We start from the raw sequence: 27,487 nt of genomic DNA, 5'->3' as shown, positions 1-27,487 counted from the left end.
ATAGTCCAAGCATTCTGTCACGGATTAATGTTAAATTTGCAGAAATTATTACCTGGACAAAAAAAATATGACCGTATAGAAAATTAAATTTTAAATTGAGTTTCTTGTTCTTTAAACTCGATCCAAAATGGCGAACAAGGTTAAAAAAAATCGCAAAGTTGCAAAAAACTGTTTTTCTAAAATAACTAAAAAAATATAGCACCGATTGAAATATTTTATATGAGAAAGTTGTAGGTTTTAAAAAGATCTATCGACTGATTTTTTGTAAGTATCGATTGATTTGTTATTTTTCGAGATATATCGAAAAAACCGTTAAAAATCTTCTCTTTTCTCTTCTTCCATAACTCGTTTACATTTACGTTCCCATAATTGCTATTTACTGCAAGCATTGCCCGCGGCAAGCCAAAAAAGTACATTTTTGAACAATTTAAAAATATTAATTATTTTCCGAGATATATAGATTTTTTTAAAAAAAGGGGCTCTCGAAAATAGGCTAGATGTTCTCAGCGGATTGTCCTACAGTAACGATTTTCGGTTTATTTTCTTCGTAAAGGGTTATATTATCATGCTGTTAAAAAATGTTGACGATTTTATAAATTTTAAGGATAAAAAAATTACTGAAAAGTTGCACTTTTTTGAGTATGTTTCAAATAACTATTTCAATTTTTATTTTATGAAAATGACTTTTAAAGAAAGACACTGCTGACATTTTTTCACGAATTAAAAAAAAATGTTTTTCTACGACCTTCTGGAGCCGAGATAATTTTTGTATTTAAAAAAAAAATTGAGGACGCAATTAACATTTTACAGCGATGCTCTTGATGGAGGTTAATATTGAATATTTATATTTTCAAAAAAAAAATAATAGGATATGTTTACTTGATTTTTAGTATTAGTAATTGAGTAATAAACTGAAGCGTGCAAGCGCTGAGTGTGTCAGCTGGACCGGACGGAGAAGTAGGGGGAAGCGGCGCGCGCTCGCTCTGAAAACTGATGACGTGCAGTCTAAAGGGCTCCCGCTTGCAAAATCTTTGATACCTCGGCTTCTGGACCACGTACAAACATTATTTTGTACTTAATCCGGGGTAGCTAAACACGAATATTATAGTCATTTTCGCCTTAGAAGCGAAACAGTCCCGTAAATGTTTAGTTTTTATTTAATTTACATATTTTTGCATTTATCGTCATTTTAATAATTAATAATATTACAGTATTTTTCGTGTAATACCTTAATTTTTTGCTTCATTAATCATACTGACGTACTTGTTGCTGGCTTTTTAACAATTACTTCATCATTTCAATAATTAATTCATTTTGGTGTAAAATAAGTTTAAAGAATTTAATTTATTTACAAAAATATTTAATAATTATACAACTAAGTATGTATAAAATATCTATAAAATTATTACAATGAAAACTAAAATTATTTATCGAATGAAATTCTTCTTTTCATTGTCGGATTGTTTTTTGATTAATTTTCTTGTTCGTCTTCCATATTTTCGTGAAAAAAAATGTAAGTTAAATAAAAGCTATACATTTACGGGAGTATTTTGCTTCTAATGCGAAAATGACTATAATATTCGTGTTTAGCCACTGCAGATTAAGCGCAAAAGAATTTTTGTACGTGGTCCAGAAGTCGAGATATCAAAGATTTTGCAAGCACGAGCCGTTTAGATTGCACGTCATCAGTTTTCAGAGCGAGCGCGCGCCGCTTCCCCCTACTTCTCCGTCCGGTCCAACTGACGCACTCAGCGCTTGCACGCTTCAGTTTATTACTCAATTACTAATACTAAAAATCAAGTAAACATATCCTATTTTTTTTGAAAATATAAGTATTCAATATTAACCTCCATCAGGCGCATAGCTGAAAAATGTTAATTGCGTCCTTAAAATTTTTTTTTAAGTAAAAAAATTATCTCGGCTCCCGAAGGTCGTAGAAAAACATTTTTTTTTAAAATTCGTGAAAAAATGTCAGCAGTTTCTTTCTTTAAAAGTCATTTTCATAAAATAAAAATTGAAATAGTTATTTGAAAAAAACATACCCAAAAAAAGTGCAACTTTTTCAGTCATTTTTTGATCCTTAAAATTAATAAAATCGTCAACATTTTTTAACAGCATGATAATATAACTCTTTACGAAGAAAATAAACCGAAAATCGTTACTGTAGGGCTATCCGCTGAGAAGATCTAGCCAATTTTCGAGAGCGCCTTTTTTTCAAAAAATCGATATATCTCGAAAAATAATTAATATTTTTAAATTTTTCAAAAATGTACTTTTTTGGCTTGCCGCGGGCTATGCTTGCAGTAAATAGCAAATATGGGCACGTAAATGTAAACGAGTTATAGAAGAAGAGAAAAGAGAAGATTTTTAACGGTTTTTTCGATATATCTCGAAAAGTAACAAAGCAATCGATACTTTCAAAAAATCAGTCGATAGATCTTTTTAAAACCTACAACTTTCTCATTTAAAATTTTTCAATCGGTGCTATATTTTTTTAGTTATTTTAGACCCCATGACAATTAAAAATTGCAGGTTTCTAACTCTTACAGTTTAGACGCTATCTAGCTTTACTTATAGAGCTGAAATCGTGATTTTTTTCAAAAACAACTAATTATCTCGAAAACGTTAAGTTTTAAACACCATGTACATTTAATAAACTCTACCTAATATTAAACAAGAAATTCAAATATGCAATAATATACAGGGTGTTCCATTTAAAATAACAAAGTTATGCAGCGCGTCATGGGGTTTCGTAAATAACGAAGTTTATCTAACACCACCAAATAACTGCATTAAATAATATTCCACACATCATTAAATTAAATTCAGTTAGAAGTGTCATTCGAAGATGCGAATTATGTATCGAAAGAAACGGGCAACGGTTTGAACAGTACTTTTAAATTTCACTATTCCCATTTTTTTCTCAAAAATTTCGTTATGCAAAGGCATTCAAATTTCATATGGTCGAAATGAAAATAAAAAATCTATCGAAACATGCAAAAACATTTATACAATCCCATTTAAAAAAAATATCGGTGACGTCACTACTCATCTACAGTGTGACGAAAAAAAAAATACTTTACAGGATGTTCAAAAATTTGTAACCGAGTTATAGCTCGGGGCCTTTATAATTAAACAGACTGTATACTCATGTGTTTAAGGTTAAACATTATTTACCTGGCAAAATGAACTTTGACCACTCGGGGGAAGTATCCCATAAGCAAGACCTTCTCCCTTTGTGGCACGGTGTCTGGATACACCAAAGTGACGTCGTAGACGGCGTCCAGGTTGTTTTTCAACAGCAACTGATGAGCCAGGAAGGTGAAGCCCTTGGTCCTAGGGTGGAGCACGTAGTCGTACTTCTAAAAATCAAATTCTTCCTAAGAACGGCCCCGGTGTTGTGCCTTGAGGCACCCCAATAACGAACCGGCCTTACCTGGATGTTATTTCTTGCAGCGAAGTCGTCGCTGTTCTTCTTGGTGTCCTCTGTGAAGTCTGTGCCTTCGGGGAACACCAGAAGGCTGTGCTTGTAGGATATGTCGGCCACGTAGTCGACGTACCGCTGGAGGATCTCCTTGTCCAGCAACCAGCACCTTTTTATGTAAACGAAGCAAGCCAACTGCATCACCCACCCTGAAATTTATCGGAGATAGAAGCAGAATCGTTTTGGTGTACCGCAAGGGTCCGTTTCGAGGCCCGTACTTCATGCTAGGGGGGTGTTTGTACAAACCTGGTCCGGGAATGTGCCTGATGACGTCCTTAAGGACGAATTTGGTGGAATGGGACAGCTTGCCCTTCCCGACAACGCTGTGGTACAAGGTGGGCCAGAAAAAATTCCAGTCCGTCCTCGTTCTGTGGTTCATGATTAAGATGGAGGTCTCCCCGGTCTGGACGGGGTCGCCGGATACCTGGATGTCGCAGCCGCAGAGTATTTCCAGCATGGCCTGAAAGTTTGGTCGTGGTTATAGGTGAAGGGTTTTTGGAACGATTTTTACTCACCGTGGGATAGTACTGCCAGTAGGTGAAGAGGATGTCGGTGATGTAGCGGTAAAGTTTGTTGGAAATGAACATGACAGGCAACAGAGGACAAAATAAGGATGCATACCCTAAAAAAAAAAAAAGAGGAAACTAGTTGGTTAAATAAACTGTAAACTGTATTTCAAACCAGAATCTACTGCACATGTTTCTACGTGACAAATAGTTTTACAGTACAGGCGCTGTTAATACGAAGTCCAACAGGGAAAGAAATTTTGAGTAGCAGAATATACAGGGTGTTTCAGAAAGACCTTCCGTAAATACGGGGGGTGATAGTACGACAAAAAATAAGAAATTTTTGTCTTATGAACTATACGTCTATCTCCTCTTGTTTTCGAGATACAGAGCGACAAAATAAAATTTTTTAAATAGAATTTTTACGAAAATTTCCAAACGGTGCGAAATATTTTTATGAAATTTGGTATTCCGGGGTTTTTAAGGATGCCAAATACGCTGGTCTAATTATTTTTTGGATATTTCATAGAGAGCGCTAGTTATGCTACATTCCTATTACATTTTAAGTTCTAATTTTTTTAAGGTTAGGTTTTTTACCATTCGGGCTCCAATTTCTAATGTACAATTTTATTTTCCAAAAATAATGTTTTCTTGTTAGAACTTCCTAATGTGGACGGTTTTCGAGAAAAAAGGCTTGAACCCTTACAATATTACGGTGTATAAAATAAGTGACTTTTCTCAAAGTAGGCTTATGTCAAAACTTATTGACGGATGTCTCATAAACAACGCATACATTCTTAGTAACATTTTAAACTCTAATTAATTTTATACCAAAATTTTAGTGATTGTTAGTGACTGTAGTTAGTAATGACTAATTACAGTCACTAAAATTTTGATATAAGGTTAATTAGAGTTTAAAATATTACTAAGAATGTATACGTTGTCTATGAGACATCCATCAATATGTTTTGACATAAGCCTACTTTGAGAAAAGTCACTTATTGTAAGAGTTCAATTAAAAGCCTTTTTTCTCGAAAACCGTCCACATTAGGAAGTTCTAACAAGAAAACATTATTTTTGAAAAATAAAATTGTACATTAGAAATTGGAGCCCGAATGGTAAAAAACCTAACCTCAAAAAAATTAGAATCAGCGTATTTGACATCCTTAAAAAACCCGGAATACCAAATTTCATAAAAATATTTCGCACCGTTTGGAAATTTTCGTAAAAATTCTATTTAAAAAATTTTATTTTGTCGCTCTGTATCTCGAAAACTAGAGGAGATAGGACATATAGTTCACAGAACAAAAAATTGTTATTTTTTATCGTACTGTCACACCCTGTATTTATGGTAGGTCTTTCTGAAACAGCCTGTATAATTTTCTTTGTTAAAAAACGTTAAATCAATGGGGCCGATTCTAGCAATATTTTTTCAACTGTGATAATTTTTTTCCTTAGAATCTCCGTAAGTTTTACACGCAAAAGAAGAGTTTACAGAGAACAGCTAGAATATACACTACTGTGTATACTTCGAAATACAGTGTGTCCAATTAAGTCCGCACCATATGGGATACTTTTTTATTATTGGTTTTATGAAAAAAAGTTGTTCTTGATAAAAAGTTCTGTATGGCCTAAAACCCAAAATGAAGTAACGAGCGTTCAAATAAAAACGTGGTCAAGTTGGTTCTGAAAATTTGGACGTAGGGCGTAGCGTATAGCAAATGAACTTAAACGTCATCTGTCAAAGCGCTATATCGCCGTTATAAATGGTGTTTTCTCAAGAACAAAAAGTGTTTATCATAGAGTCCTACTTTAGAAATGGACGCAAGATTGATGGAATATGGAAGTATTCTATTGAGGAATGTTTCATAGAATTTCAAAATCAATTTCCCGGCGTTGTTGAGTACAAAATTTTTCAAAGTGCAGTTCAGCGTTGTGTTAATGTTTTTCGTGAAACGGGCAGTGTAACAAGAAAAGAAGGAAGCGGCCGACCTAAAAAGCGGACTGAAGAATTAAAAGAAAATGTCCAACAAATAATGGAAAATGCGCCAAGAACTTCTGTACGTTTCATCACAAATGGTGGGAGTATCATTCGGTATCTGCCACACAGTGTTAAAAAAAGATTTGCGTTTGTTCTCCTTTAATTGTTTGTTATTGTTATAACGATTATTCTTTAAAATAAAGTTATATAGTCATTAACGTTATTGAAACTGACATCTGCTATACGGCTCGTTGAGAAATGAGGTTAAGTTGGTCGTTATAAGCTATTCCCTACGTCCAATGTGTCAGAGCCAACTTCGACCACGTTTTTATTTGAACGCTCGTTATTTAGATTTAATTTTTTTGCAGTTGTGTACGAGGTTTGTCGAAAAATGTAAATAAAGTATAAATAAAGTACCTTTATTTTTTACAATATCGACGATCGTCATTAAGAAAAGTTTATCTTAACAGAAATCTACGGTCAATTGTCCAATATTATCCATCTATCACTAAAAACAATCTTCAATAATTTTTGGGTATAAACAGTAGGAAGTAAACAAATAAATTATAATTTAATTTTGCAAATCATAAAACATTTCTTGTATTGAATTTATCGGTTTGTCAGTGCATCCTATATTTAATGTCGATCTCTAGACGTAACTATCATTGCTAAAACAGAGAAGAGTGTAAAAATAACAAAATCTGTTTTATTACAAAAATTTTTTTTTGTAATGGTAGATAGATAATATTGGATATTTGACCGTAGTTTTCTATTAGGATCAACTTTTCTTAATAGCGATTGTTGATATTGTAAAAAATAAAGGTACTTTACTCTTGCAAAGCAAAATTAACATTTTTCGACAATCCGCATATACGACTGCAAAAAATTAAAATCTGATTACTTCATTTTGGGTTTAGGCCATGCATAACTTTTTATCAAGAACAACTTTTTTTCATAAAACCAATAATAAAAAAGTATCCCATACGGTGCCGATGTAATTGAACACACTGTATTTCGAAATATACGCGGTAGTGTATATTCTAACAATGTCGCGCAATAGGTATTGCTAAAGAATCTGTAAATACATACGACTAAGTACTTCCAACTCCTCGAAGTACTTAGAAATATATACAGTGTGTCCCCGAATAGGGTACCACATTCCTGAGAACTTTTTTATTGTTGATTTTGTGAGAAAAAGTTATTCCCTCTTAAAATTATAATTTTTGAAAAAAACTAAATTGCAAATTGATAAATGTAATCTAATTGTTTAAAAATAAAAAAGAAGAGTGTTAACTTTAAAAATTTACTGTGGTCGTCCTAATCAACCGATTTCAATTTTTCAAAAACCATTTGAAAGGTTGAGCGGTCTTTTCCAAGTGAAAAAATTTTCAAGTATCTTTATTTGAGGGTATTCATTTTGAAAATTAGAAAATTTATTTTGCGAAAACTATCGAATTGATTTTAATAAAAATTGGTATGTTGTTTTATTATATTCTAAAATTTTTTTTAATTAGAATTCCCTCGGAGCAATTAAAATATTTTAAAAAAAATATCCAAAAACTTGATTATTTTGCCTTTTTTTTCATCAATTATTGCTAATTTGCAACATAAGTAATAATTTTAAACATTTTTAACTTAGGGGTCATCCATAAATTACGTCACACGTAAATGGGGAGGGAGGGTATCACCGAAATGTGACAATGTGTGACAAGGGGCAGGGGGGGTCAAAAGTTTTGTGACGTCACATGTTAAAATTTAAAATACTAAAACGCGAAATTTAGATGTGAATAAAAAACTATAAAAATCTACGAACTTGATCTATATTTATTAATAATTTAGCATTCTCGAAAATGAAGTGCCTGATTTACCAGTAATAGCTATATGAAAGAGTGGGTCCAAAATCCATCGACACTAGATAATTAAGTTTTTTATCTATAATTAACATAATTAGTCGTTTATTGTTTTTTAACTAGTCGTTTGTTTTTTCGGTTATCTGAAATATTTGACTGTTGATTTTATTAGGATTATTTAATAAAAAAAGTAAAAAATGAAAATAGCTGTTTTCTCTCGATTATTTTTAAATACATGCCTAAATTTAAAAAATATGTGACGTCACATCAGGAGGGGGGGATTATAAAAATGTAACAACCTGTGACAAGGACGGGGGTTCAAAAGTCCTAAAATTCGTATGTCTGGGATGGCATAACGCATCATAAAATAATTGGTCCTTACTTTTTGGAAGAGGATCTTAATCAAAATTGGTAGCTATTTTTATATTATATTATATTTAAAAAAAGTTTACTTACTTTTTACAATTTCTGTCTGCTTTAAGTAAGATAGTTAAACTTTCTTGACTAAACCCCGTATTTAAGCATTTCTTGAGTTCTAACACAACTTTGTTAAATACAATGAAAATAAAAATTAAAGGCAGTGTACTTGGGGACAATTTCACACTTTGAAATTTTTTGGACGCCCTCTGTGTTATATTACTGCCCATGTCTTCCCAAGATAAGCATCACTTTTTATTAAAAATAATTTTTTCTCGAAAAAACCAACAATGAAAGAGTCCCCATCTGGGAGACAACAACAATAATACAATTAATTATAGTGATTTCACCGAAAATACTGTACTTATCAAGCGACTGGGTGCCCTGGCAATCTACCTTCGACACCTGTCGCCGCCAGTCTCGCGAACCTCACCTGCCAGGATGCTGGAAAACCACAGAAAACAATACAGCCACCCTATCCCGGCGGCCATGGCTCAAATCAACATACGAAACCCGGAAACAATGGAAAAAACAATCGAAACTAACGCTCACATGTTCCCGCACGGCCGACTACATGCTTTTCGTGCTCGCGATTTACCCGGCAAAGCTATTTATCCGGGTTCCTATTGATTTTCCACCCTCAGCCTCCCTGCTGGACCAGGAGGGGGATGAAGCGGCCCATTCCCGTCCTTCCCCTCGGCCGGGCGGGTCCTGCGAAGGATACAGCTCGTTTCAGGGCAGTACGGCTTGGATGTACAGTGCGTTAGGAGTTTGACTGCCATTTCTTCAAAGTTGTTTGAAAAAAAAACATTTTTTTTGTCGACCAAGTAACTTTTTAGGTAAATACGCTTGTTCCGATTTCAGGAAATTGTGGTAGCTCGATGTACGCGCAATATTGTGACACCCTGTGTATTGCCGCTTGTTAAAATTATGGCTGTCAAACTTCTAATACGCCGTACAGTTTAAATCATAATAATCCAACCAAATTACACTTAGAGAAAAAAAAATTGTTACCTGGACTTTTATAAGTGGAAATGGTAAAGGGGCTTATAATAAACGTAAAAAAAATTATTGCGTGAGCAGGGGCGGCGGAGGGTTCATTTGGGGGGTTGAAGAGGGGTGAAAAATGGTATCATTGAGATTTCTGGCGAAAGTTNCATACTTACCTCTTCGCGCTTGTGGAAGTGTAAGATTCCCACCTGCCGCTACCAAACACGGAACCCTGCTCTCATGGCTCGCGTTAGTGGAGGAAAACCAAAATTATGATCAGGAGGAGGTACTTGAAGCACATAATATCGGTGATGGCCATCATGTGCATGTTGAGGAACATTTGTGTGAAGCCTCGAGGAACCTTTCACGAATAGAGCCGTGTAACTGAATGTACGGATATATCAACCCTATCGCTCATGCAGAGCTTCCGGGGAAGCCTTAGATGTTGTATCCTTATTGAATTAATCCGGAATGCGATCTTGTTAAGCAAGTGGCGTATCGATTGACACGAGAGTTACGGTATATGCACAAAAGTCGGGAAAATACTACGAGAAAACTTTAAAATTCTTCGAAATGTTTCAAAAACTTCGATAAACTTAGGATTCCACCAAAAATAGATAAATGTTGTCTATTTTGAGGTTTTTAAAATTATTTTGAAGTTTTCGAGATATATATTTTGGAGATCTTCGAAATTTTTGACGTATTTCGAAGTATTTCCTCGCTTTTTCGAAGTACTTCGACATATTTCGTCAATTTTAGAAGTATTCGAAGTCCTCAAAATATGTATTTCGAAGAACTACGAACATTTCGAGATAGTTCAAGGTATTTCCAGATTTCTTCCGATGTGTTCCGATGCAATTTCGGTTTTTTTTATGTACGACAATTAATATTGGGAGACATTTGTGGTATTTTGAAGTTTTCAAGATGTGTATTTCGAAGGAAGTTTTCGAGGTAGTTTGAAGTATTTTCAGATTTCAATATTTTGATGTACTTTGGGGTTTTGAGTGTTCCAAGTATTTAGAGTTTTATAAGTACATATCTACTGTAAAACATTTAAAAATATTCGAAGTTTTCAGGTTATGTAGTTCGAAGTATTTCCAGTTTTTTTTCGATATATTTTTAAGCACTTCGATTTGGCGAAGATTTTTAAGGATTTCGATGCATTTAGAGATATTCGAAGTTTTCAAGGTATGTATTTTGAACTACTTCGAAGTTTTCGAGATACTTCGAAGTATTTTCGAATTTTTTCCGATGTATTACGATGTCATTCCAAGTTTTTTTATGTACAACAATAAGTATTTCCAGATTTCATTCGATATATTTTAAAGTACTTTGAGATTTTTATATTTTGAAGTATTTCGGGGTTTTGAGTGTTTTAAGTGTTTAGAAGTTTTATAAATATCTACTGTAAAACATTTAAAAATACTCGAAGTTTTCAGGTTATGTAGTTCGAAGTATTTCCAGTTTTCGAAGTTTTCGAGATGCTTCGAAGTATTTCCGGATTTTTTCTTATTACGATGTAATTCCAGGTTTTTTATGTACTACAATAAGTATTGCGAGACATTTGTGTATATTGAAGTTTTCAAGATGAATATTTCGAAGGAAGTTTTCGAAGTGGTTCGAAGTATTTCCAGATTTCATTCGATATATTTGAAGTACTTTGAGGTTTTTATATTTTGAAGTACCTCGGGGTTTTGAGTGTTTTAAATATTTAGAAGTTTTATAAGTACTGTAAGACATTTTAAAGTATTCGAAGTTTTCAGGTTATTATTTCGAAGTATTTCCAGTTGTTTTCGATATATTTCTAAGCACTTTGTCGTATTTAGACGTTTTTTAAGGAGTTCGATGCATTTACAGATATTCGAAGTTTTCAAGGTATGCATTTCGAAGTTTTCGAGATATGTACTTCCAAATACTAGTTCTAAGTACCGTCGCCCCTGCTCACGCATTTATTTTTTTTACGTTTATTATAAGCCCCTTTACCATTTCCACTTATAAAAATCCAGGTAACAATTTTTTTTTACTCCTATAAATGAGTTATTTCGATCGGTCTATAAGTAAAATAATTAAAAACGAATGAAATAAGTAGTTTTAAAATCTCGTACTTTCATACTTACGTCTTCGCGCTTGTGGAAGTGTAAGATTCCCACCGGCCGCTACCAAACACCGAACCCTGCGCTCATGGCTCGCGTTAGTGGAGGAAAACCAAAATTAAGATCAGGAGGAGGTACTTGAAGCACATAATATCGGTGATGGCCATCATGTGCATGTTGAGGAACATTTGTGTGAAGCCTCGAGGAACCTTTCACGAATAGAGCCGTGTAACTGAATGTACGGATATATCAACCCTATCGCTCATGCAGAGCTTCCGGGGAAGCCTTAAATGTTGTATCCTTATTGAATTAATCCGGAATGCGATCTTGTTAAGCAAGTGGCGTATCGATTGACACGAGAGTTACGGTATATGCACAAAAGTCGGGAAAATACTACGAGAAAACTTTAAAATTCTTCGAAATGTTTCAAAAACTTCGATAAACTTAGGATTCCACCAAAAATAGATAAATGTTGTCTATTTTGAGGTTTTTAAAATTATTTTGAAGTTTTCGAGATATATATTTTGGAGATCTTCGAAATTTTTGACGTATTTCGAAGTATTTCCTCGCTTTTTCGAAGTACTTCGACATATTTCGTCAATTTTAGAAGTATTCGAAGTCCTCAAAATATGTATTTCGAAGAACTACGAACATTTCGAGATAGTTCAAGGTATTTCCAGATTTCTTCCGATGTGTTCCGATGCAATTTCGGTTTTTTTTATGTACGACAATTAATATTGGGAGACATTTGTGGTATTTTGAAGTTTTCAAGATGTGTATTTCGAAGGAAGTTTTCGAGGTAGTTTGAAGTATTTTCAGATTTCAATATTTTGATGTACTTTGGGGTTTTGAGTGTTCCAAGTATTTAGAGTTTTATAAGTACATATCTACTGTAAAACATTTAAAAATATTCGAAGTTTTCAGGTTATGTAGTTCGAAGTATTTCCAGTTTTTTTTCGATATATTTTTAAGCACTTCGATTTGGCGAAGATTTTTAAGGATTTCGATGCATTTAGAGATATTCGAAGTTTTCAAGGTATGTATTTTGAACTACTTCGAAGTTTTCGAGATACTTCGAAGTATTTTCGAATTTTTTCCGATGTATTACGATGTCATTCCAAGTTTTTTTATGTACAACAATAAGTATTTCCAGATTTCATTCGATATATTTTAAAGTACTTTGAGATTTTTATATTTTGAAGTATTTCGGGGTTTTGAGTGTTTTAAGTGTTTAGAAGTTTTATAAATATCTACTGTAAAACATTTAAAAATACTCGAAGTTTTCAGGTTATGTAGTTCGAAGTATTTCCAGTTTTCGAAGTTTTCGAGATGCTTCGAAGTATTTCCGGATTTTTTCTTATTACGATGTAATTCCAGGTTTTTTATGTACTACAATAAGTATTGCGAGACATTTGTGTATATTGAAGTTTTCAAGATGAATATTTCGAAGGAAGTTTTCGAAGTGGTTCGAAGTATTTCCAGATTTCATTCGATATATTTGAAGTACTTTGAGGTTTTTATATTTTGAAGTACCTCGGGGTTTTGAGTGTTTTAAATATTTAGAAGTTTTATAAGTACTGTAAGACATTTTAAAGTATTCGAAGTTTTCAGGTTATTATTTCGAAGTATTTCCAGTTGTTTTCGATATATTTCTAAGCACTTTGTCGTATTTAGACGTTTTTTAAGGAGTTCGATGCATTTACAGATATTCGANCGGAATGCGATCTTGTTAAGCAAGTGGCGTATCGATTGACACGCGAGTTACGGTATATGCACTAAAGTCGGGAAAATACTACGAGAAAACTTTAAAATTCTTCGAAATGTTTCAAAAACTTCGATATACTTAGGATTCCACCAAAAATAGATAATTGTTGTGTCTCGAAGTTTTCAAGACGTGTATTTCGAAGATCCTCGAAATTTTCGACGTACTTCGAAGTATTTCCTCGCTTTTTTCAAAGTACTTCGACATATTTCGTCGACTTAGAATTATTCCCCAAATTATATATTTGGAAGTACTTCGAAGATTCCAAGATACTTCGAAGTATTTCCAGATATTTTTCGATGTATTCCGATGTAATTCCAGGTTTTTTTTATGTACAACAATAAGTATTGCGAGACGTTTGGGGTACTTTGAAGTTTTCAAGATGTGTATTTCGAAGAAAGTTTTCGAAGCAATTCGAAGTACTTTTAGATTCTAGATTTTTAGATTTTAAATTCGGTATATTTTGAAGTATGTACTTTGAAGTTTTTATATTTTGAAGTGCTGCGGCATTTTCAGTGTTTCAGTCTTTAGAAGTAGGTACTGTGAGACATTTGAAATTATTCGAAGTTAGGTTATGTATTTCGAAGTATTTTCAGATTTTTTTCGATATATTTCTAAGCACTTTGTCGTATTTAGAAATTTTTTAAGGATTTCGATGCATTTACAGATATTCAAAAATTTCAAGGTATGTATTTCGAAGTACATACTTCGAAGTTTTCAAGATACTTCGAAGTATTTCCGGATTTTTTCTAATGTATTACGATGTAATTCCAGGTTTTTTATGTACAACAATAAGTATTGCGAGACATTTGGGGTATTTTGAAGTTTCCAAGATGTGTATTTCGAAGGAAGTTTTCGAAGTAGTTCAAAGTATTTTAAGATTTCATTCGATATATTATGAAGTACTTTGAAATTTATATTTTGATGTACTTCAAGTATTTATAAGTTTTATAAGTACCTACTGTGAAACATTTTAAAATATTCGATGTTCTCAGGATATGTATTTTGAAGTATTTCCTGTTTTTTCGATATATTTCTAGGCACTTTGTCGTATTTAGAAGTTTTTTAAGAAGTTCGATGCATTTACAGATATTCGAAGTTTTCAAGGTATGTATTTCGAACTACTTCGAAGTTTTCGAAATACTTCGATGTATTTCGGATTTTTTCGAATGTATTACTATGTAATTCCAAGTTTGTTTATGTACAACAATAAGTATCGTGAGACATTTGGAAGTTTTCAAGATATGTATTTCGAGTACTTGGTTCGAAGTATTTTCAGATTTCATTTTGATGTACCTCGGGGTTTTGAGTGTAGAAGTTTTTTAAGTACTGTAATACATTTTAAAGTATTCGAAGTATTCAGGTTATGTATTTCGAAGTATTTCCAGTTTTTATCTATATATTTCTAAGCACTTTGTCGTATTTAGAAGTTTTTTTAAGGATTTCGATGCATCTACAGATATTCGAGGTTTTCAAGGTATGTTTTTCGAAATATTTCGAAGTTTCCGAGATATGTACTTCCAAGTATATCCGAATTTTTTGCAATGTACTACGATGTAATTCCAAATTCTTTATGTAACAATAAGTATTGCGAGACATTTGGGGTATTTTGAAGTTTTCAAGATGTGTATTTCGAAAGAAGTTTTGGAAGTACTTGGTTCGAAGTATTTTCAGATTTCATTCGATATATTTTGAAGTATTTTGAGGTTTTTATATTTTGAAGTACTTCGGAGTTTTGAGTGTTTCAAGTATTTAGAAGTTTTATAAATACTATGATACATTTTAAAGTATTCGAAATTTTCGGATTATGTATTTCGAAGTATTTCTAGTTCATTTCGATATATTTCTAAGCACTTTATCGTATTTAGAAGGTTTTTTAAAAAAAATTCAATACATTTAGAGATTTTCGAAGTTTTCAAGGTATGTATTTCGGGGTACTTGGAAGTTTTCGAGATACTTCGAAGTATTTCCGGAATTTTCAGTCTATTCCGAATAATTCATTTTTTATATACATATTTATAAGTACTTCAAAATGTTCGAAATACTTACTTGTTTTCGACATATTTTAACATAAATTTCCTTACAATAAGTATTGCGATACATTTTCAGGTATTTCGAAGTATTCCAGACATGTATTTCGAATTACTTTCACGTTTTCGAAGCGGTTCGAATGTTTTAGGGTTTCATTCGGTATATTTTGAAGTACTTTGAGATTTTCGAGATTTCGTCCTGTTTAACTCCGAAGTAATTCCAGGTATTTTGCATCTATTGAGAAGTCTTCGAGATGTTCGATGTTTTCACAGTATTCGACATATAAGCATTTAGAGGTTTTCTAACAATAAGTATTGCAAGACAATTTGAGTTATTTCGGAGTTTTTAAAGTAGCCGAAAGACTTCAAACAGTATTCCAGCTACTTAGAAGTATTTTCGACTTTTTCGAGATATTTTAGCTTTTTTAGTGTTTAGTGAATATTGCTAGATATTAAGAGCATTTCGAAGGAGTTCCAAGTTTTCGACGTACTTTGAAGTATTCTCAGATATTTCGATATATTTCAAAATAATTTAATCTTTTTTATTTATATATTTCTAAGTATCTCAAGGAGTTCCAAGTACTTTGAACTTTCGAAGTATTTCGACGTATGTATTTAAGGGTTTTCTAACAATAACGTGACATTTTGAGGTGATTCTAAAATTTCAAAGGATTCCAAAGCTCTCGAACTACTTCGAAATATTTCTAGGTTTCTTTCGATATGTTTCGAAGTACCTCGACTTTTTCGAGATATTTCGACATATTTAGAGTTTAGTGAGCAGGTATTGCGATACATTTTGAGGCGTTTCGGGGCTTCCAAGACATATATTTCGAAGAAGTTCGAAGTTTTCGATGTATTCTGAAAGCATTCCTGTTTTTTCGACAAATTTGGTAGTACTTTCAACTAATCACAAAAAAATCTAAAACCGGCACTGCCCTTGATACTATTTACTTTTTAATAAGCGTATAAGCTATTTATAGATTAAATTTTATTAAAAAAGCTCTCGCTTGTGCAAGAGATTAGCTATTGATCTTGCTCAGTCGAGACTGGCTATACGCAGCAGTTATTTTCATCGTTCGCTACCTGGATAATGCCATGGCAACTGCGTATGCCACACATTTCCATAATTTTCACGTGTCCTCCTCCGTGCATAGATGCTTCAGGCCAACGCAGATTGTATGTCACCCACGTATTTTTATTTTACTCATCATTTGTCACGTTAAATATCTGCCAGAGATTGTACTATACATAGTACAAGAAAAAATTTCCATGGTGTCCTCTGCAAACACCAGATCTAACGCTTGATCATAATTTAAGGCATTTAATTTGGCGTATCGTTTTTAATTATAACACAATTGGTGTAGAACATTTGGTGAAACAAAAAGGTTTTAAGATGTAGAATAATATAATAATAATAAAATATATTTTACATAGGGAATAAATAATGGGTTGTACTCTAAATATTCTTGGCTATCTTTGGGAGGGATCGGAAGTAAGTTCCATCAAATAATTCCAAAGGGTGTGCGAATATGTCCAGGAATTTCGCAGCAAAATGGAACAGTAGCCATAGAGATAAAGCTATCAGTAATATATTCTTCAGCAGATCCATGTAGTACAGTCTGAAAAGTTCAAAGAAAATTATATGCTTGCCAAAAAGCATACATTATATCAATGGAAACACATACAGTAGGTATCAGCCAAATGAAATAATAATAATAATAATAATAATAATAATACTAATAATGATAATAATAATAATAATAATAAATAAATGGGGGCGTGTTCGAAAAAACGCTCGGACACGTCGATTGGTATTTTTAGTTGCGCGTATTTTCAACAAAAACTTTTTGTACAGGGTCAATACCAATTTTCTTATTTTAAATGCAACACCCTGTATATTATTCAATTTTTGGAATCTTCGGAAAATTCTAGACATAATTAATGTACAATGTCCTATACCTATCTTCAACTGTTTCGGAAATATTAAGTGCTTTCAGATTTATTGCAAAAATTAACATTAAAAAAAGAAAATTATTTCTTTACAGAAATTCACTGCAACACAGTCAATGCTTATTCCCATTTAGCTCTTGATAATGAGAAAATAAGCGAAAACCATTCCAGTGTTCCTTTTTACTGATATGAAATAAAAAAAAACTATAAATAGTTTTGTTTACTTCTGTTTAAAAAGTCTGGCCTTAGTAACGTTTGTCTGCCTGCATGACAGTAGTTGTCAGTGTTATAGTCGTTTGAATTTCGTTAACTGCATATCAGAAAAATGATTCATGAGGATCGATGAAATGGCCAGTACGATCCCCTGATCTGACACCATTAGACTTCTTCTTATGGAGATGTGTCAAAAGTATTGTATACAATACCAAACCCCTCGACTTCGCTGACTTAAGAAGACGAATAACGCTTGCGATTAGATCGGTTACCCCTGAGATGTTGAGTAACGTTAGATGAAATCTATTTAAGATTAGGATGTTGCCAATATGTTCACGGTGAGCATTTTGAACAACTTTTTTTTTTGCTTTTTTACATTATCAATAAATAAACAGTATTACGAGTAGTATTAGCAAAGCAGCAAAGAAATTCTGAAAGGTAGAACTCTTGTACTGGCTATAAACAGGTTGTGCGACTAAATAATTGCTCTCTAAGGTCAGCGATCTTCATAAATCAAGTACGAGGAATTCGAAGCCTCGGATTGATCCTAGAACAGGCGATTTTCGTGTCACCAAAAAAATTTGAAAGAAACGCATCTGCGTCTGCTCCCTGAACGTTTCGAGAACTATACAGGATGTAATTTTGATTGGGGGTAATATTTATACGGAGGATACCTTTGACCTTTAAAAACGCGTACCATAAGTTTGTTTTCTCAAATTCCGTGTGAATAGTGAATTTTTTTTAACCTTCTTTTAGTAATTCAAAAGTTCTGTACTAGAGACATGAGTACATAGATGCTGTGTATTTTTTTATGCTGAATCTGAATCAGCAGTCCAAAAAACGTTTAAAAATTGCATTTTTGTAAAAACAATAGGCTATTTTTTTAATGTTCGGCGCTTTGTCCACAGTGATATAATAAATATGGTGACTTTAAAATAACACGTTGCGTTGCTAAACCATACAAAGGTAATATGTTTTACTACATTATTTTCCATTGCCTTTTTCTAACATTTGTTTTAAAAAGGCCACAACTCGCAACGCTGTTAGCGCACTGATACAACTTACCACGCTAATTCCGGGTCATCCGGTTTACGCCGACAGCATAGTACGTTACTGTGTTAAATTACATAGAATTACACAGAAACATTTGCGATTTTCCGCACAAAATAACAAAAATTTCAGCGTAGCCAAACACAATACCAACCTCTTAAGGGCCAGTCTAGCTTTTGGTAACGTATCCAGTTCCTCGTGTGCGCAGTACTTCCTAGCACCCAACACGTAGTTCAACATATATTCGTCGGGATTGAACTTCTCCCAGTCGACATAAAACAACCTTCTGTCCGCCTCGCCGAGCCCTTCGGACACCTCCTTCAGCTTGCTGTTGTGGAACACCCAGGGTCTCATCGTGTAGTACTGCAACACCTTCAAACCGTTCTGGATACGTTTTTGTGTACGTACCAAACTGAAAAAAACACAGTTTTCATCCACTTAACCGTCCAGATTCGCATCCTATTGATAAATACTTACAACGGCTTGTTCCTGGTCAGAGTAAGGACAAAATCTACGAAGTAGGCGGGTATCAAATGGAAAAGGAAGACGGCAATGATGTGGGCTAAGTAATTGGTCTTGGGGCTGCCCCCGGGGTACCACAGGCACATGCTGAAGGGGTACTGGAAGACGTGCTTGCGTCCCAGTTCGAGGGCTTCACCCCAGCTGAGGCAGTGGTCCTGGAAATGCGGTACAAAAAATGATATAAGGGCGTTTGTGTGCTAAACCAGTTCTTTAATCTAAAAATTAATAGTACAGTCATTGAAGCTTTTCACCTCCCAATTCTTTGAAACTGAACCGATCGACTTGAAATTTGGCGGATAGTTAGAGAAAAGGTCAATGAACATTAGTCACATAACGCCGATTGACGCTTCCACCCTGTTCCACCCCTTGTCGGGGGTGAAAATTTTTTTTCAAAAATAACGCTGGAAATCAATAGAGAATCAAATTTCGAGCAAAAAATATTCGAAGAATTTTTACGAGAAATCAATAGTTTTTTAGTTATTCACGTTTGAAAACTTGGAATTTTGAGTGAAAAAAAAAACTTTTTCAAGGTATTTTTCGCGAATAACTCAAAAACTACGCATTTTATTAAAAAAGTGTAATGAACAAAAATGTAGCTTATAAATAAACAAAGAAAATCGTTATTTAAAAACTGTTGTACGTACTATACAAAGCAAAATATGGTTAGTGGAAGGGGACTTTTTTTGGGGGGAATACTCGAATCGATGTATTCAACGTCAAATAACGGAAAAAGGATTAATTTTACGTGTATAACGCTCCTGGAGTTTTTTGTGGTACTCAAAAAAACCTTCAAAATGAGCACTTATAAAAGTTAATTACAGCAAAATTGAAGGAGTTATCGCCAAAAACAGATGAGTTGCTCATATTTTTTAAGGAAAAATGAGCAGTAAACGCTGTACCATTTCCATCAGAATTAAAAATAATCGTAGACCCTTTACAATTAGTTTTGTTTTAGTGTTTTTCATACGATCCTGAAGTTAGACCGGTTTAGAATGCGTATTTTTTAAATAATGTACGGTAAAAGTTGAAAATGTATTTTTTTTTGTTATTCAAAAAAAATTGCCTTATTTATATAGTAACTCTGAAACTATGAAAGATACGTAATGATAGACAACAAAATGTAGCTTTTTTCAACAAATATTTTGCTTTTCTTTTATTCCTGTAGCATAAAAGGAAATATCACCGCTTGAAGTTTCCATTTTGGTGAAAAAACGACCTGTCTCGAGCCCTTTGATCCTTTCCCTTTAAACAACGAAGGACATGAAAGGTTTTATATACAAACGGTCTTACAGCTGTTAAAATTATCTTTAAAATGCTTTTTTGTAGGATACTATAGCTTCAAAATTAACCGAGTTATGTTAAAAAAACCAATGACATTTTTTCGGAGCAAAATAGGCTTTCTCATTTTTATATATTATATATTATATTATACAAATAAAATAAGTAAAAAAATTTAGTGTGATTATTTATATGCAGCGTAGCAATTTTTTTTATGATTGATTATATTTAAAAATCGATTATAATAAAAATATTTTACATTAATATTGGTAAAAGGGTAGTTTATAAGAGTTGAAAATGGTAAAAGTAAAATATTCTTTCATAAACAATATAAAGGAATTTTTATTTTAAAGTATTGCACAATTATAGCATTCCAAGATTTAAAACGTAATTTTTTATAATTTTTTTAGCACAGGGGTGATTTATAAGGGTTGAAAAGTGTTACGAGATACAAATTATTTCATAAGCAATGAGGGAAATAATTGCACCGTTAAAGCATTCCAAGCTTTTAAAAAGTAATTTTTTATCATTTTTGTCAATACAGGGGTGGTTTTTAGGGGTTGAAAAGGAAAAATTCTTTTATTAGCCATAAGGTAACTTTTATTTTAAATAATTGAACGATTTAGTCATTTCAAATCTTTAAAAAGTAATTTTTTATAATTAATTTTTGCATAGGGGTAGTTTTTAAGGGTTAAATAAAGGGTCGAAAAGATCAAATATATCATAAAACATGTTCAAGAACATGGAACATTATTTAATCTTTGTGCTCGAACAAGATTTTTATCAATAAAATGCTTAAAACTTCATTTTTTCAAATTTTTTCACTTAGGGGTAGTTTTTACCCCTAAAAAATAAAAAACGTCAATCGGGCTTATGTCACTTTTGAAGTTGAGCCTAAGATGAGCCTTATTCTAAATTTTCATGCAAATCCATGCAGTTTCAAAGAATTCGGAGGTTACAGCTGATTTTCAGCTTCAATTACTGTACTATTACGAGATTTCTAATTCTGGCTATATAATTTTTAATCATACATTCGTACTACCGCGAGGAAAAATCAGTGCTTGCTGTCATTTGTAGCGATCGTAGTTCTTTGACATTTTGATGATTAAAATTTCAGTTGGACTAAATTAAAACAATTTAGGTGTTAGTGTAAGTTTGTTGGGAATATTATTGCTAGTGTTTTAACAAACGATAAACATTTTGGCCAAATTGACACAAAGATATAATAATAACAACTCGTGGGCACTATTTCAGTTGCGCCTTTTTGGGAAACAATTGTCACTACTAAATTTTTCCAAAAGTTCAACATCCTGTATATAAAATCATGAATTTTTTTATAAAGAAAGACATGTTCTCTTGAAGTAGAAACAAAAATTTTTTAAAAATTACAATTCCATTTTTAAAAACAACCTGTTCAAGTCGATAAAAAGTAATATATTTTAATAAAGAGGAAACTCACATACCTGACATTGATACCGAAATGTTGTTGCACTTATAAATAAATAATCTTCAATTTTTATTTCGAACAATAATAACATCACCTTGAACAAACATGAACACGAAATTTAGTAGCGATGACTTGGCTAAATTAATTCTGCATTTTCATAGTTGTTCTTTGAAGTGATCATCTTTTAAAAACGGAATTAAATGACTGATTAAAAACGTATTAAATTATAAACTCGTAAACAAAATTTTGTTTTCGACGACGTCAATAGCGTTGTCAAGTTATCTAATTTATCCGAATTATTTTTTTTTGCATATTTAACTTTAAGAGATTTAAATTAAAGTAAACCAGCAAGTTTGAAGTCAACTGGCAGTAGTGGCTTTACAGAAGCTGCTATATTGAATTTTAACTGAACAGCGGATCGCATTCTGCTTAAATTTTAACTGTTCACAGTTTAGTTTTGTTACTGTTTTGTTTACTTTAGATCAATTTGGTATATCTATCGACGATTAGCTGCTGAATAAGAAAAAAGAATAGAAACATACCGTATTTTGATTGATTAGAACTTTATAACTTCTCAATATTACCTCTTTTAACTTTTCTAAGTGCGTCCGTACTTTTCGTAGTAACAGTAAGATAGTTTAGCGAAATGGTCAATGTCAAAGATCACTAACACTGAGACTCAAAAATTAAAAACATACCTACACTATACAGGGTGTGTCCCACTAAGGTGAGCGGGGTACGATATTAGGAAAAGTACAAGCTCTAGTACTTTGGGAAAAAAAAATTTGATTAATAAATCGACCAAGAGAAATCACTGGAAATAGTTTTCAAGTTCGTAGTTCGGCCGCTAGGGGGCGCAATTTACATAATAAAACATGGACTTGAATTTTTCTCAGAAATGTTTCCTATTCAGGTATATTAAATAGTACAAATATGGATAGCCGGATTCGTTGCGCATAACTTTTATTGTTATTGACATTTTGTTCTATTTCTCGACAAAAAGGGTGGGGGAAGGCCCTAATGTCTGATCAGAAAAATGCATTTTTTTAAGGATTGGCTGATTCAGAAGCCCATAGTGTTATACCTCGTTGGAAAGGTCTTTTCATGCTTTATCTCGCGGTCAATGCTTACTGTCATTTACCTTCATATGAAAATCTACAGATGGCGTTATTTCAAGAGAATGCCGTTTTATGGATTTCTCTCTAAAATTTTAAATGCAGTTTTCTTTACATAAATGAATTCAGCACAAAAAAATTGATGAATATAAATAGTATAAGTTTGAAATTTCTAACGAGTGTTGTTTATTTATTGGTGCTATTTATTCAAGTTTCGGTTGTTTTACGTTTTCTTAAAAAAGTGAAATAGCTAGATAAAGCTTTTTATAGGTTAGTTTGAAGAGCATAAAAATAGCTACATTTTGACGCCAAAAAGGGTTCGATATCTTTTTTTGTTATCAAGTTATTCGCAAATATAGGTTACAATTTTTTCAACTTTTCTCGTTGAATCTGCAGGTTGTAAAATTCTACAGGGTGATATTTTTTCGGGGTTCTTCCCCTGAACTTTTGTGCGGTGCGCTGCTGATAGATTCTAAAATACATATTGAATTTTCTATTTTGTTGAGAAACTTTTTATCTGTTATCGCGAAAAAAAAAAACGATTTTGTGTAATTTGTTAATAAAATTAATATTCTTAAAATCGTCCAGTAGGCTCTGGCTTTATTTAGATAATCTCTTGCTTCAATTAATTATTGGCCACTGCCTCTTAAAAATTAAAGCTGGAATTGGCATGCCCAGTGATGTAAGCCATACAGCGTAACCTATATTTCAAATTTGAGCTAAATATCTCAAAAACTGTAAGAGCTCTAGAGAAAAAACTTTAAAAATCTTGAAATTTCAACACCCTGTAGATCGGTAACGAAGCATTTGCTCGCCCGTGTTTATTTGGGTTTATAGTCATGAAATGAGCCAAAGAATTACCCCCTCCCTTACGTATATGATATTTAGGAACACTCTATATGGTGTCATACTGTAGAGATCTTTTAATATCTCATGAGCCGCGAAATGCGCGAAAGGCGTTGCGTATCCCCATAATTCTTCTAATAAGGACGTTGTGAAAACATTGACTCAGAATTAGACCATGTGCCTCATTACAACTAGAAATGAACTAAGGCGCTCGGGCATCAATAAAGTCAACTGGCGAACGTTCGTTATATATATTTTTATTGTTTAAATTAAAATAATAAAGAATAGGGCATTTTATTATGATATTTGTAAACGGATCAAAGGCTTGTTTACGCTAGAGCTCGAGAAAGACTGTGAATAATAGGTGTAATGTTTTTAGGACGTAGAATAATTTAGGCGACGGTCGGAATTATGTTTCTGCACATACGAAGGTCAAAGCTCATAAGATTTTAAAACATCTCTACCTACCTTACTCGAGCTGATATTATACACGTCTATCTCCCTCCTTGGCTGAGACCCAACCTTCCAAGCGATTATCAACAAGGAATTAATTCCTATATCTACAGGAACTATATCAGCTTCTAACTCGGTATTACACAACATCGTCCTTATAACCCCCTTTCCTGCGCCTATAAGTATACCCGTAGGCCCATTGAGGTTGTCCACCCACCCGGGAATCGGTTCCTTGTAGCAAGCCGTCACTGAAACACAAATTCGGAAAAGTCCGTGAGGTCCAGATCCGCTCGGCGACGAGGCTATACCTACCTATGGACGGCCTGGCGATGGCTATCGGTAATCTGTCGGAATATTCCGATACCAGTTGCTCCGTTAGGCACTTCGTGTAAGCGTATGTGTTGGGGGAGTTCTTCAAGAGCTTGGGGGTGAGAGTTTCTAGTAGTTCGTCGTCCATCCACCTGGCGAGGTGTAAAATATTCCTGGAATTCGTGATAAGAAAGACTACAGAATCAGGTGTCGGAGTTGCCAATAACTCATATTAGAAAGAACAGAAAGTGGACCCGTTTTTATTCCAATAAATCTTGTTAAAACGTTAAAAACAAATGATTATACAGTGTGTTTCAAAATGATGGAACAAAATTAAAATTTTTTCCAGTTCAGATTTTAAAAAATAGCTGAAACAGGTCAATTATTAGTAAGTAGAAATTGTTACTTTCCTGCAATATTTTCTATTTTTTTGAGCCATGTTTGTCAGATCTATATTTAGTGAATAGATTTTGACTTCGCGAAAATTACGAGAAGAGAGAACTTTTTATTTTTCGCTTTGTAAAGTTGTCAGAAGCAACATAAAAAGTTACCAACTGTAGAGTGTACGCTAAATTATTTATTTAACAAATTAGTTGCAAAATTTTTGCAAAGTATATAAAAAATATAATAAAAAAAAATTACTGCGCCATTCGAAAGAACAGGAAATTTTACATAAAAAATGTTAATCAAGTTTTTTTCTAAAATGCGAATTGAAGGCTGTACAATTTTTTTTTCTAACGCACAAAAAATGAGAAGGGCTGCCCCTAATTGTAAGTACAGCTCTCGAAGAGCGCGCGGTCCCGAGCGCGCTACACTAAATTTGTTATAACTTTTGATCAAATCGGCCTCACAAAAATTTAAATAAAAGAAGAGTCATCCGGCTATCAGAATTTTATGTCTTTAAACTTGAGAAAAAAAAAATATATATAGTACCTACATATGTACAAAGTTACGTCATTCTATAATTTTGTACAATAATAATAAAATACCTGTCATTCTTTTAATTTTTAAAATAAATATCTGTCACTTTCACAGATTACTCTTCAAATGACGATTGAAACAGTGAGTGATATGGAAAAAATCTAAAAAATTTAACTTGGAAAATATTGAGCCCAACATGTTCAATAATTTAAAAAAATCACAAATTTGACTTTTTAGGCCATTTATAGATCAAAAACTATAGTTGTAAATGTGATATTGAAACTTTATGAGAGCACTTTTTAAAGCTTAAAATCTCTACTTTAAGATGGTGCATTTTATTTTTTTTAAATTGAAATAATAGTTGAAAAAACAGAAAATAACAAAAAATAAAAATATTTCATGAAAAATCCGTGAAATTTATTGTTAAATAGTTTAATAATGTACAAAAAAAATTATTTTGTTTAAAAAACCATCAAAGAATTAAGTTAAGACATTAAAAAAGTAAATCCAGCGAAAAAATATTTTTTTATTTATAATAATAAGTGGGAAATTGTTATAACAGCAAAAAAATAACGTTTTTTGATGAATTGATTTAATATTCATTTTTAAAAAGTATATTCTGTACTTATCTGAAATTGTGAATATAAGTTCGAAACCTGCTCGGTGAGTATAGCACGCACATGGTGTACCTACATAAGATCCACTTTTTATTTGTGGAAGGGCGAAATGGGTGGTGACTATTAGACGCCTTCATTATAGCCATCTTTCTCTATCGTACGGATTTCTACGACTTACTTTATCGCTCTCACGTAACGGCAGATGGACCATCGGTATTTTCCGACCCTGTATACTACTACATAGAAATATATACAATACCCTTGCTTGCGAAGGGGAATTTTGAAAGTCGTTTTCCTTGTCAGTTTGAGCGACGAAGCTAAGCAGTGAACATACCAAGTATATTTTTGTTACTTACAGTTTTATATATTTTAAAAGCGTTTGTCGTTTATAAGAATTAAATAATTATTATTATAAATGGTATAAGAATTTTTAAATTTCAACTGGGAAACAAAATATGAATTTTGTTCCACCTTTTTGGGACACAGTGTATATATTTTGTCATTAATCTTTCCAATGTTGCCGAGGAAATAATTTTCGACGGGAAACCCTGTACATTTTAGGTTGCCAATAAAGTAGTAATTATCATTTTGGCGATATAATTATCATTAAAGTTAATTAATCAATTATTATTCTTATTTTTTTTCCACAGGATGTCTATGAAAAAAAAACACAAAAAGTTGAATGGATGATTCTGCTTATTTTAATATACGTATTTAGCTAAAGATAAAGATTCACCAAAAATTATGTAAACTCTGTTGTAGATTAAACTAATTCAAATATATTCAAATGTTTATTTGAAACAAATCTTTTCAAATGAAATCAAACAAATGTTTTTTTAAATCAATAATCTAAGTGTGCAAAATATATTCAACCTTACAGATAAAGCTATAAACAGCCAATAAACTAGATAGTAAATAGCCAATCATAAATAAAAACTGAAAATTATATGTTTAAATATACAGTGTGTCTTCGGATGGGGTACCGCACGCGTGTAAACTCTTTTATTGTTGGTTTTTCGAGAAAATGTTATTCTTGATAAAAAGTTTTGTTTATCTTGGGAAGCCATGGGCAGTAATCAAGTAATAAAAGATACAAGGCATCAAAAAAATTTCAAAATGTGAAATTTTAACTAAGCAAAGTGCTTTAATTTAAGGAGGTATATCGGGTTTATTCAAATGCACATATGTACTTGAAATTTATATAGCGTATTACCCAGTGCTCCCTTTGTGCGTCATATTTTTTTCATTTTTTTTTTTAATCAAGATTTTGAGATGTTGTTGTTGAGAGTTGTTCATTTTAACATAGGTTTATATGGCGAAGAGGGACGGTGCGGCTCTTTTTTTGCCCATAACTGAGAAAAATGTAGAAATTCTGAAACAAAACTTTTCCATAGATAGTACACAGTATTATCTTATTTTTGATGTAAAACTAATGTAAGTTTTGAACATAGTACAGCTGTATTAATTAGAAACAGAAACCAATAATTGCATTTCTGTCTGACTTGAGGATTAATGTGGCAACGTCGCAATCAGCTGACAGCAAGGAGGGAATACATTTGAAAGACTTGATAAAAACGAAATTGTTTTCAAACATATACATTTTTCCTAAATCCCATGTACATTGTTATCAACAATAAATTATCCACAACAGAT

At 32.6% G+C, this 27,487-nt stretch overlaps 2 protein-coding genes across 2 annotated transcripts in view; both read right to left on the bottom strand.

Moving 5' to 3' along the window:
* The window catches only part of LOC108906389 (lysocardiolipin acyltransferase 1-like), a 12,045-nt gene extending 3,316 nt beyond the window's left edge, over positions 1–8,729 (bottom strand). The window contains exons 1-5 of the mRNA XM_018709621.1: positions 8,672–8,729; positions 4,000–4,106; positions 3,731–3,944; positions 3,437–3,633; positions 3,178–3,362 (exon numbers count right to left, since the gene is read on the bottom strand). Coding sequence (XP_018565137.1) covers positions 3,178–3,362; positions 3,437–3,633; positions 3,731–3,944; positions 4,000–4,106; positions 8,672–8,729 — 761 coding nt within the window. The remainder of the gene's footprint in view (positions 1–3,177; positions 3,363–3,436; positions 3,634–3,730; positions 3,945–3,999; positions 4,107–8,671) is intronic.
* Positions 8,730–16,520: 7,791 nt separating this feature from the next.
* Positions 16,521–27,487, bottom strand: part of LOC108906539 (putative fatty acyl-CoA reductase CG5065) — a 21,286-nt gene continuing 10,319 nt past the window's right edge. Inside the window, exons 4-8 of the mRNA XM_018709852.1 lie at positions 24,300–24,469; positions 24,003–24,235; positions 18,804–19,003; positions 18,481–18,738; positions 16,521–16,732 (exon numbers count right to left, since the gene is read on the bottom strand). Coding sequence (XP_018565368.1) covers positions 16,570–16,732; positions 18,481–18,738; positions 18,804–19,003; positions 24,003–24,235; positions 24,300–24,469 — 1,024 coding nt within the window. The 3' untranslated portion in view covers positions 16,521–16,569. The remainder of the gene's footprint in view (positions 16,733–18,480; positions 18,739–18,803; positions 19,004–24,002; positions 24,236–24,299; positions 24,470–27,487) is intronic.

Source organism: Anoplophora glabripennis, unplaced genomic scaffold (assembly GCF_000390285.2).
Source record: "Anoplophora glabripennis isolate ALB-LARVAE unplaced genomic scaffold, Agla_2.0 scaffold59, whole genome shotgun sequence".
In the NCBI taxonomy this organism is placed as follows: Eukaryota; Metazoa; Arthropoda; class Insecta; order Coleoptera; family Cerambycidae; genus Anoplophora; species Anoplophora glabripennis.
This window is presented reverse-complemented; position numbering and strand designations above follow the sequence as displayed.